Source organism: Gorilla gorilla, chromosome 15 (assembly GCF_029281585.2).
Source record: "Gorilla gorilla gorilla isolate KB3781 chromosome 15, NHGRI_mGorGor1-v2.1_pri, whole genome shotgun sequence".
In the NCBI taxonomy this organism is placed as follows: Eukaryota; Metazoa; Chordata; class Mammalia; order Primates; family Hominidae; genus Gorilla; species Gorilla gorilla.
Window position 1 is genome coordinate 118,859,402 of NC_073239.2, and position 12,361 is coordinate 118,871,762.

Below are 12,361 nucleotides of genomic sequence, written 5' to 3' on the forward strand. Positions count from 1 at the left end.
TCGCAGGGACCGGAGCGCTGTATGACGTGTGTTCCACAGCCCACCATGCCGTGTGCATAGGGTCCCTGTGTGCATAGGGCCGCCGGGCAGCTCCCGCCGAGAGGCTGATTAGTTTTATCCTTCTTCCAGATGAGGCTGAGCCTGCGGGTGACCCTGTGAGTGAGCACACCCTCCTTGATGGGCCGCTCCAGGCTCGCCCTTCCCGCATTGTCCGCTGTGCCTAGCAGAGTCAATAATGGAAGACCAAGTTAGAGACAGCTCTATCTACTTCTGCAGCTCAGTGGCAGTCACTCCCATTTGCCTAATTACAAAACCAAGACAATAAACTAGTTGTTTGAGACAAAAACTTTGCTTTGGAGGCTCTAGGTAGGACCCCTTTCCTTGCATAAGGGAACAGCTTTCTAACTTTTTTTGTTTGTTTGTTTGTTTGTTTTTGTTTTTGTGATAGAGTCTCGCTCTGTCACCGAGGCTGGAGTGCAGTGGCCCGATCTCAGCTCACTGCAAACTCCGCCTCCCAGGTTCAAGCAATTCTCTGCCTCAGCCTCCTGAATAGCTGGGATCATAGGAGCCCGCCACCACGCCTGGCTATTTTTTTGTATTTTTAGCAGAGATGGGCTTTCACCATCTTGGCCAGGCTGGTCTTGAATTCCTGACCTCAGGTGATCCACCCACCTCAGCCTCCCAAAATGCTGGGATTACAGGTGTGAGCCACCGCCTGGCCCTAACTGATTTTTAACCAGCTCTCATCCAGCATCCACTGGGTCTCTGTTACCAACATTAGAATAACGTACCTGAATTACTCCAGGCAGCAAGAATTCCTACCAGATGGATAAGGCTGAGGGAAGGTGTTGGGTGGGGGGCGGGGGGGGTCCCACGTGAACTGTCCCGTCTTCGTGGCCTGTTTAGGGAGGAAGATTTTGCCACCAGGAGCTCCTGCTGTTGAGCCAGCTTCCTGCTGTTCTGGGTAACACCTGTAAACCCAGAATTTTTAAATTATGTAGTTACAAAGATAAAAATAACTATACTTCCTGGTAGGCATTTAGTATTTTTAAACTTCTTGCTGGTATCCTCTTTTATCTGATACACACACACATACACACACACATATGTATATATATAGGAAGAATCCTCGGATTTCCCTTTTAGGCTGTTGCAGGGACCGGAGCACTATATGAAGTGTTCCACAGACCCCTATATAGGATCTCGCTATACTACCCAGGCTAGAGAACAGTGGCTCTTCACAGGTGTGATTATAGCACACTACAGCCTCGAACTCCGGGTTCAGATGATCCTCCCGCCTCAGCCTCCCAAGTTAGCTGGGGCACAGGTGCATGGCAACATGCTTGGCTACGTATATTTTGCCTGCTTGGTTTTGATGGTGAAAACAAAAATTGAAAGAAAAACTGCAAGATATTTGTTTAAAACCTGGAATTCGTAAATGTTCAAACCTAATAAATGTTCTTTTTACAGTATAATTAATGGATTTGCCTTACCACTAAAAGAAGAGCACAAGATTTTCTTATTGAAGGTGTTACTACCTTTGCACAAAGTGAAATCTCTGAGTGTCTACCATCCCCAGGTAAGAGGCAGCAGGGCTCTAGGAACACAGCTGTTGGCATTTGATCAGGATTGAACACGAGATAGTGAATCCAGCCTTAACTGAGAGTGCTTTCTTCTTTATAGGCCTTTACTAACTTTGGTAACAAACTTCTGGTGATAATGGAAAGAATAAGGGGGTAAAGAGAGATTCCTTTTAAGAAATTCAGAAAAATCTCTGTAATACAGAATTTTTCAGTTTTAAGCATTGAGAAAGGAGTAACTCTCTGAAAGGAGTCTAGGAAGACTTCTGAGAGGAGTTTTCTATAGTGTAATCTAAAACTCAGTACCTTAAAGAGAAAAGCCTATATAGGTCCATGGCCAATGAATGGTCTATAAAAACGTTTTTTAAAAAAATAAAGCTGCCTATAATCCCAGCACTTTGGGAGGCTGAGGCGGACAGATCACCTGAGGTTGGGAGTTCAAGACCAGCCTGACCAACATGGAGAAAACCGTCTCTACTTAAAATACAAAACTAGCTGGGCATGGTGGCACATGCCTGTAATCCCAGCTCCACGGGAGGCCGAGGCAGGAGAATCACTTGAACCCGGGAGGCGGAGGTTGCAGTGAGCCGAGATCGTGCCATTGCACTCCAGCCTGGGCAACAAGAGTGAAACTCCATCTCAAAAATAAATAAATAAATGAATAAATAAAGCTGTGAAATTTTTAAACTGTAGTAATCTAAGTACAGCTGTACTGAAAAATTGGTCAATAAGTGGTTAGTGGACTGCATTTACCTGGATTTGGTTTTCTCTCACTCTTTGGCTGCAGTGGGCGTCTTTGTTCACTTTCGGCTGTCACAGGGCCAGGCACTGAGCAGTCACGCCCCAGCACAGGTGCAGGGGTGCACAAGGCTCCTTTCTGCCAGGCCTGACTTTCAGAGCTTATGGTAGGGGCTAAATGACAAAAAGTATATTCTTTAATTGATTCTTCCTAGAACATATTTATTTTCTCTGACTGCTCTTAACTGGTAATATCTTTGCATCCAGCCAGCTTATCATATTGTTGTACAAAAGAAATTAATAGTTCAGAGATTTAAGATGGAACCAGATTTTAATTTGTTGTTCCCCACTGTTAGATGACTTGTTGATTGTAGTCTGCACAAGGACCCCAAGAAAATCCCATCATACTGGATTGACTTAGCGGTAGTTAGACTAAAAAGACTGTTTCCTGATTTATTTTTCTTATTTTTATTTTTCAGCTTTCTGATCTATCACCAGTTAATGGGCATAAATGTTAATGCCCGTTAATCACACAAGGGCTTTGTCTGTACCGTGGGTCCTTGTCTTGCTGTGGGAAGGTGTTTAACGACGATTCTAGAAGAAGCACAGCAGCATTTTTATGTTGAAATGTTAATGCTCTTTCTCCTTTTACTTTTTAGCTGGCATACTGTGTAGTGCAGTTTTTAGAAAAGGACAGCACCCTCACGGAACCAGTAAGTACTGATGCTAGCGCGTCTTGTAAGATGTTTGCATTTCACTAAATGTAAATATTACAACATCTGCTTCACCAAATTGCCATTCATTCAGACTTTTTCATCTTAAATTGCAATACTAATAAACAGGCTCATTTCATTCATGGGTTATAGGTTTTCAAAGTATAGTCATTTTAATTGCAGATTCCTTTATTATAGTGATTATTTTATGTAATGAGATTGCCACCTTGTCCCTCATTGCACTTTACTGTTTGAACATAAAGCACTTGAGCGGTTACTGTAGCCACTAAATTTTAGTGTGCAATTCAGTAGTTTCACATCTGCTTGGTTTGACAACATATTGAACTGATTATGATCAGAGGAATTATAGTTAGGGTTTGAAATTATTGTTGTACTAAAGAGGCTTTACTGCCTTGAAAATACTTCCCAAGTTACACTGTAACTATTTTATGATCACTGAATCACACGGGAACATTAGATTACTGCTGTTCTGTGCGTGGATTTGTCATTTTTTTTCAGCCTCCATAATTATGTCAGAGGATTTATAATTTTCTTAACATTTTATGTTTATTAAAATAGGCTATCATAGCCAGGGTTAACAAAGCCAGACATGTCAGGTGCCAGTTTAAGCATTTAAATACATTTTTTGAAACAACTTTATTGAGATATAATTCACATACCACACAGCTCACCCATTTAAAGAGTACAATTAAAAAATTTTTGATATGTTACATTTTGAATTTTTTTAATTGTGGTAAAATACATATAACATAAAATTTGTCATTTCAACCACGTTAAATGTACAGTTCACCAGCGTTAATGACATTCATAGTGTTGCGCAACCATCACCACTATTTCCAAAGCTTTGTCATCATCCCAAACAGAAATTCTACCCATTAAACAATAACTCTCCATTCTCCCTCCCTCTGGCCCCTGCTGACCTGTAATCTACTTTATCTCTGAATTTGACTATTCTAGGTACCTTATATAAGGAGAATCATAAAACGCTTGTCCTTTCACACCTGGCTTATTTCACTCAGCGTAATGTCTTCTAGGGCTCATCCTTGGGTTGCATATCAGAACTTCATTCCTCATCATGGTTGAATGCTGTTCTATCGTATGGATAGGACACATTGGGTTTATTCATTGTTTTTTCAGTGTACACCTGGGTTGTTCCCACCTTTTAGCTATTGTGAATAATGCTGCTATTTGGATACTGGCGTACAAATATTTGCTATAATCCCCATTTTCAGTTCCTTTGGATATATATCCAGGAGTGGAATTGCTGAATCATATGGTAATTGTATGTTTAGCTGCGGGACAAATCCCCATACTGTTTTCCACAGTGACTGCCCCGTTTTACATTCCCCGCAGCAATGCACAAAGGCTCCCATCTCCCCACATTCTCACCAGTGCTGCTGCTGCTGCTGTTGTTTTCTTTTTATTTATTTTATTTTATTTTGTTTTTTTGAGAGAAAGTCTCACTCTGTCACCCAGGCTGGAGTGCAGTGGTGCAATCTTGGCTCACCACAACCTCTGCCTCCTGGGTTCAAGCGATTCTCCTATCTCAGCCTCCCAAGTAGCTGGGATTACAGGTGCCTGCCACCATGCCCGGCTAATTTTTGCATTTTTATTAGAGACAGAGTTTCACCATGTTGGCCAGGCTGGTCTCAAACTCCTGACCTCAAGTGATCCGCCCGCCTCAGCCTCCCAAAGTGCTGGGATAACAGGCGTAAGCCACCACACCCGACCTGTTGTTTTAATTATAGCCATGCTAGTGGTGTGAAAGAGTATCTTGTTGTGGTTTTGATTTGCAGTTCCCTAATGACTGATGATGTTGAGCATCTTTTCAGCGCTTGTTGACCAAAATCTGTATATCTTCTTGGCCGGGCGCGGTGGCTCACGCCTGTAGTCCCAACACTTTGGGAGGCTGAGGCGGGTGAATCACTTGAGCCCAAGAGTTGGAGACCAACCTGGGCAATATGGCAAAATCCCATCTCTACAAAAAATACAAAAATTAGCCAGGCATGATGGCGTGTGCCTGGGCAACACAGTGAAACCCTGTCTCCAAAAAAAAAAAAAAAAATTGTATATCTTCTTTGCAGAAATGTCCATTTAAATCCATTGCCCATTTTTTACATTGGAGTTTTTTTTTTAATTATTTGAGTATCAAAGTAAGGAATGTTAGGAACCAATTCAAATGTTTGAATGCTCTTTTAAAAGTCACTGTTACACTAGAAAAGGTAGATCTTGTCACTCCTGGGCCCTTTCTCTCTTTCACAGTTCTCTTGTGACGTTGTAATTTTTATAGTGAAATTGCATGAGAAATTCTTAACATTGAATTTCTGAGTTAAACTGGCTTTTGGGCTCTGCTTTCTTGTAAGCTTTTAAATTCTATGTGTAGATTCCCTCCATTTCACCCACAAAATTCAAGAAGAGCTCTTGTCCTATGACTGCAGAGGTAGCAGGTGCTACAGAGCCACGAGCTGGGCCCACCCTGTCCTGCCGGGCCCTCGTGGAAGGACGCATGCCTGCACACTCTCCCTCCAGCCCCTAGATGCCTCCGCCTGAGATTTTGGGGACCTCCCAAGGAAATGTACCAAATCTCATCACACTTCAGCATCAAGCATAGTCAAGGCTTAGGGTGAGGAGGTGTTATTTTTATCCTTCTTAACTGACTGAAGACATGTTTAGGTAGGAAAAAGAAAAATGAACAGTGTTAATAAAACTCATTGGGGATTTTTTTTTTTAAACTGTATTTTCTCCAGTGGTTACATGCCCTAACTCTTCTGCCTATATCTGAGGTATTCTCCAAACTGAAGGGTGAGAGGTTGTATTTTTTTTTTTTTTTGAGACAGGATCTCGCTCTGTCACCCAGGTCCCACAATAGCCCGTCTGCAAGCTGAGGAGCAGGGAAGCCAGGCCCGTTCCAAAGCTGAGGAACTTGGATTCCGATGTTCGAGGGCAGGAAGCATCCGGCACGGGAGAAAGATGCAGGATGGGAGGCTGGGCCAGTCTAGTCTTTTCACATTCTTCTGCCTGCTTTATATTCTGGCCTCTCTGGCAGCCGATTAGATGGTGCCTACCCCCATTAAGGGTGGGTCTGCCACTACCCAACCCCCTGACTCAAAGTTAATCTCCTTTTGCAACACCCTCACAGACACACCCAGTGCATCCTTCAATCCAAACAAGTTGACACTGAGTATTAACTATCACAGAGGTTTTACTGGAGAAAGTAATATGTAAAAAAAAAAAAAAATTTATCTCTCCCCTCCTCTCCCACCTTTTCCTATTCAAAAATAAAAGACAGCTGGGCACAGTGGCTCATGCCCCTAATCCCAGCACTTTGGGAGGCCAAGGCAGGAGGAGCCCTTGAAGCCAGGAGTTTGAGACCAGCCTGGGAAACATAGTGAGACCTCCTCTCTACCCAAAAAAAAAAAAATTTAATTAGCTGGGCATGGTGACATGTACCTGTGGTCCCAGCTACTCGAGAGGCCGAGGTGGAAGAGTTGTTTGAGCCCAGGGGGTCAAGGCTGCAGTGAGCTATGAACGCACCAACTTCACTCCATCCTGAGTGACAGAGTAAGACCCTGTCTCAAATAAATAAGTAAATACAAATGGAAGGGAAAAAAAGCTATGGAAGGAGAGATTTTTTGAAAGTATGTATTTTTCTTTCATGAATTTTCTTTGTGCGTATTTCTCATATCCTGTAGTGGCTGAACAATTCACCAAATGCCACATTGCGTTTACCACAGACAGAGGCTGCTCCCACCTAAGCCGCTGTCCCAGCATCTCTATCCCGCCATCCACTGTCTGTCAGCCTGACCCTAACCTTCTCCCCCGAGGGCTTGGTGAACGAGCCCCACCCTATTCTCTCTTCCACCGAAAAGTAACACAAAAGCAGAGAATGTTTGTAAAAGTTTTTAATTCCCACTAATATAGTAAATAAAGTGAATATCACTTTGCAAGAGTGAGAGCTGTTAATTGCAGTCACGTCTAAAAGAGGGCAAGAGACCCCGTGCCGGCTTCAGTTGGGTCCTTCCGGCGTAAATGTTACATGCAGGACTCTGACTTGGCACCAGCACAAAGGAGGTGCAAACCCCACCAACCTAGGCCCCGATGTTCCCACCCGGGGACACTTCATTGCTTAGTTTCCTGCTGCACACATAATGTAATAGTACTGTCCTGGCTTTAGAAAGCAGATTCAATTTCCTACATGTTAAGAACATTCAGACCCTCTTGTCAGTAAATTCCCTCTTTTGAAATGCCTATTTATGAAAACACAAAGGCCATTTTGTCTTATTTCAGCATTGAAAGCTTGTTAATGAGATGATCAAAGTATAGGCTTTTGTGCAGGTGTACATCTCTTGGTAGCACTAAGGACACCTGGTGTCCACGTCCATCTCCCAGGCCTGCACCAAAGGGACTCCTGAAGCCATCAAATGTCCAGGCTCAGGAATGTTTAAAGTAAGATCCACTTAGAAGACTGAGATATGAAGGACATGTGTTGCCCCATTTGTAGCCTGTAATTAGTATTTTTCATTTGCTGATTGTGTACAGTGCTCAAAAGCTTTCTGGGCACATGAAACACTTTCTCTCTTGGAAGAATAACAAAAGCTCATCAGAGATTTTACAGAAGTAAAACTGTGTTCCGTTTTCACCCACCTGTGTCTTCAGTCTCACCACGTTTTACTACATGGCATAGTAGCGGCTCTCCTTTCTCCGTGGTCTACCAGGACAGGAAGGGGGCTCCCCAAGACTCAAGGCTGGGGCCACTGGCTCGCCTGCCCTCTGCAGGGAGCGGGCAGTCCTTGGGCTTCAAAAGGAAAACTCGGGGCCTTGTGCTGCACCCAGCAGCACACAGCCATTGTTGCCTCGGATTCACATTCCCTGAGTAGACACCCTCCTCCACAGAGCACGCCACACTGACGTGGCAAAATAGCTGGTACCGATCACAGCTCATTCCAAACAATGTGAACAGGAAGGCCCGTGTGTGAATCCGATCCCAGAAATGATACCTTTTCCAGAGAAATGGAATAGCTAAATCGGTTGTGTTGTATAGTTCACAAATTAACATATTTCTCCTAATAAAATTCCATTTGACAAATGAAGAGAAATAGATTTAGGAAGTGATTTCCATCTGCTGTGTCCTTAATAGTGATTCCAGTACACACAGAGTGTGGTAGGAACACAATAAATACTTATTCAATAGTTTTGAGCTAGGAGAATCATTAAATGATGCATTTTTAGAAATAATTCCTTTTAAAGACATTGTATGGTAGATTTTTATGTCAGACTTGAAAACTAGCAGCACTTCCTTTTTTATTTTTATTTGGCTTTTTTGGGGTTTTTGTTTGTTAGATTCTTGGAGTACAGTGGCGCAGTCATGGCTCACTGCAGCCTCAACCTCCTGGGCTCAAGCAGTCCTCCACCTTAGCCTCTCGAGTAGCTAGGACCACAGGTGCCCATCACCACACCAGGCTAATTTTTAAATTTTGTGTAGAGACAGGACCTCACCACGGTGCCCAGGTCGGTCTCGAACTCCTGGGCTCAAGCATTCCTCCCACCTCGACCTCCCAAAGTCCTGAGATTACATGCGTGAGCCACCACGCCCGGCCTTACTTCCTTTGTTTCATAAATTTTGGAGTTTTATAAAGTGTAATATCATAAAAGATTACCTGGGAGCCCAAATGCCAAAGCATCAAAACAAAATTTTTCTAAATGGATGTTAAATGTCCACCTTTTTAGAAAATCACTGTAATGATTAAAAGGCTGGCCTGCTAAGCCAGGAGTTGGTGCGATCTACTGGGCTGGAAATGACTAGTGAGTGAAAGCGACCAGGCGGTCCCAGGGGCCAGCATTTGCGGCAATTGCACAGCACAAGAGTCAGGTAGAAGCCCCGCGATGTTGCTGTGACTCGGCCAAACAGCTGCTCTAACGCACCGGATTGCACTGGTACAATTTATGTGTGTAAGCGCATATATGCACTTCATATGCAAATGCCTGTTTTGGATTGTTGTACTCTTTTAGAACTAAGATGGCTAAACTCTAAAAATATTATGAAATCTGCATGGATTCAAATTCAGTATTTTGTACTGGTATGATTGTGGTAAGACATTTGGAAACTACAGGAACATATAAAGAAAGGTTGCCCAGTGGAAATCCTTTCTAGCTGTCTGACTTGGCCAAGGAACATAAAACATCCACTATCCACAAACTGGGAAACCACTGCAGTCCGACGGGCTGTGCCTGGCAGAGAGCTGGTGGCACAGACCCTCTGGGTGGTGACAGTCCTGGCTACAGCTGCCACTGCAGCCTGCTCACCACAGGCCCAGCACTGCTCAGGCTGTTGTATCTGACGCCCACAGGTGTGCGCACAGAGAGCACAGTGCGCCCTGCCCGGGGGGTCCCATCACAGTACCTGTGGATGTGAGTTAATAAGGTCAGCTTAGTTCACATCACTCTTTTTGATACATTTTAACACAGTTGAAAACACTGTCTATGCATACAGAAGTATGTGTGTTTGTGTATATGGATGGTTGATAAATTTGAGAAAGAAATGGGTTGTGTACACGTGGCCAACAGTTTCAGTACTGGCTGCTTCCACACTAAAATGTACACGTGAATTGATAATGCTCTGTGTTTTCTCCGTTGATCTTATTCTTTCTAAATTATCGTCCTAACTTCTTTTTTTTTTTTCTTTTTTTAAAAAAAGGAATGGACTCTTACTGAAATGGTGTTTGATCAGAGAAAGGGGGTTATATAAACTAAAATTGTGTAATTTCTGAAGTATATAAAATTAAGCCAGGCAGGTGGTACGTGCCTGTGGTCCCAGCTACTCAGAGGCTGAAGCAGGAGGATCACTTGAGCCAAGGAGTTCAAGTCCAGCCTGGACAACATAATGTGACCCATCTCTAAATAAATTGATTGATCAGATAGTTAGATAACCAGACAGACAGACCTACTTCTCAAATACAGAAAATCACGTATGATGACTGAGTCACTGTTCCCTCTGTAAGGAAGATGGCACCATCTCCGTGTGTTGCCTTGCAGTGGGGCCACCGCAGTGAAAACACAGACTTCTTACCATGCGGGTGTTGGGGCCTCCTGGGCCCAAACTCCACGTGTCCTGGGCCCAAATGACTCCACGTGTCATTTCTTTTGTAGGTGGTGATGGCACTTCTCAAATACTGGCCAAAGACTCACAGTCCAAAAGAAGTAATGTTCTTAAACGAATTAGAAGAGATTTTAGATGTCATTGAACCATCAGAATTTGTGAAGATCATGGAACCCCTCTTCCGGCAGTTGGCCAAATGTGTCTCCAGCCCACACTTCCAGGTATGTGGGGCTTGGGGAGACCTGATTAAATTCTTCCAGTGTTCATTTGGGAAAGGAAAAGTTCCATGCTTAGCTGGCCATGCTTTGCCTCTCATGCAATTTAAAGGTAAAATCCAAGTTTTTACTTGAATTATACTTCAAATACGATGCTGTAACTTGAATTCTATAGAATACCCTTGAGCATCTTGTCCCCTCTGCTGCGATACTTTTTCTCACTAAGAGCAGTCATCTGGCTTCTCTGTAAAGCTGTCTTTGTCTTCATGTTCAATGTGCTTCCAAGTTCGTAAAAACCCTCCTTTCCACACCTGAGCATCAATATTGATAGACAACGGGTGGCCAAAGCCTCGGCTCTGAGATGCTCTTGCTGCCGAGGCACTTCGTTCCTGACAGTGTGTAAATCTGTCTCCCTTTACCCTTTCAAAAAGGCTGATAGCTCTGACTTTTGTCACTGCCAAATTCCTGTGTGAGAGGACGACCTTGGTCAGAGCTACTTTCTACTTTCTCTTCCCAATTTCCTTAACCCTTCAAGCCAGCCTCGGCTCATCACCTCTTTTGAAGGCCACCCCCACCCACCTTCCCAGCCTGCCTGCCCCTGTTGGACATGCTAGCCACCTGTCCTTTTGCATCACTGGGCGGATTTTATTGTGCACTCATCACGAACAAGGTGAAAATAGGCACAAAATAAGCAAGACCTCCCGGTGCCCAGGGAGCAGGCCACACAGTGGAAGAGAGTGACCATGTCACACCACCACCTTACAGCCAAACGTGAAGGGCCAGGTGGCGTGTGCAGCAGGCTCTCGGAAACACATGGGCAGTTACCTTAGCACAAGTCTAAGTGGTTAGAAAAAGTCCACAAGAATGAGGGGTCCTCCATACTGAGCCTTTCAAGATGGTTTTGAAAAGAGATCATTGAAACCAACAAAACTAAGACAAGAAGGCAAGTGATAGAAGAGTAAGAAGCTCTGGAGCACGGGCAGCCATAGTAAAGTGAGGCCAGGCTGAGTCGAGTTAAAGGAAGGAACTGCCGTGGTGTAGTCTCTTCCATACAAATATTCAGGTTATTTTCATTTTATAAATTCCAGTGAGTTTTCACATTAGGAACTAAGAAAGGAAAATTATGTTTTGGTTTTTTTTTTTTTTTTTTCATCAATCCTGGCCTACAGAGAAAATAATGTTTCTCAAGGCTTTCAGTGTGAGCACTTTGCACAAAGGAGCATGGTTTCCTAGAAACTGTAGAGACCAGCGCCACGGAGCCCTGGCTGAAGTACAGGGCATTCGTATGCCAAGGAGAGACTGGCAGTCGTGGGAAGTGTCCCAAAAACTTGAACCCCTTCCCCAGATGCAAAATTAGCTATCGCTATGGGTAAGTTAGACCTTCAAGAGAAGACAGGGACGAGCGGACTCACAATGTGCTGTTTTGCATAAAAGCATGTGACAGGGCAAAGAGGAAGGGAAGTCCAGGTGGGGAAAGCAGAGCCAAGGTGGCCGCGCAGCTGCCAGTGGCTTGGGTGCCACTCCACATGTCACAGAAGCCTTCATGTCCCTGCCAGGAACAGAGCATGAAGGCTGCCAGGGCGGCCTGCCATGCCTCTGATGAGGGAGTTCAGTGCCAGGACCCACTCAGGCCTTCAGCTGCAGGCCCAGCCCCCCAACTTGCCCTTGTCTGTGTCCCCCACGCACGCTTGTGCCCATCTTGGCTTCTGCTTCTTAGAGGACCTGATCAGCACAGAGTACATTCCAGAATCTTTTCCAGACACATATACATAAGGCCAACTCATTCTTATTTTTTTTTTTTCCTTTGAGATGGAGTCTCACTCTGTCCCCGAGGCTGGAGTGCAGTGGTGCAATCTCAGCTCATTGCAACCTCTGCCTTCCAGGTTCAAGTGATTCTCCTGCCTCAGCCTCCCGAGTAGATGGGATTGCAGGTGTGCGCCACCACACCCAGCTAATTTTTGTATTTTTAGTAGAGACGGGGTTTCACAATATTGGCCA

The 12,361-nt window shown here is 44.2% G+C and overlaps 1 protein-coding gene across 11 annotated transcripts in view; it reads left to right on the top strand.

Annotated features, from left to right (window-relative positions):
• Positions 1–12,361, top strand: part of PPP2R5C (protein phosphatase 2 regulatory subunit B'gamma) — a 166,988-nt gene that overhangs the window by 130,453 nt on the left and 24,174 nt on the right. For all 11 annotated transcript variants that reach the window (XM_019009823.4, XM_019009821.4, XM_019009822.3 and 8 more), the window contains 3 exons: positions 1,471–1,579; positions 2,978–3,031; positions 10,199–10,369. In XM_019009823.4, coding sequence (XP_018865368.1) covers positions 1,471–1,579; positions 2,978–3,031; positions 10,199–10,369 — 334 coding nt within the window. The remainder of the gene's footprint in view (positions 1–1,470; positions 1,580–2,977; positions 3,032–10,198; positions 10,370–12,361) is intronic.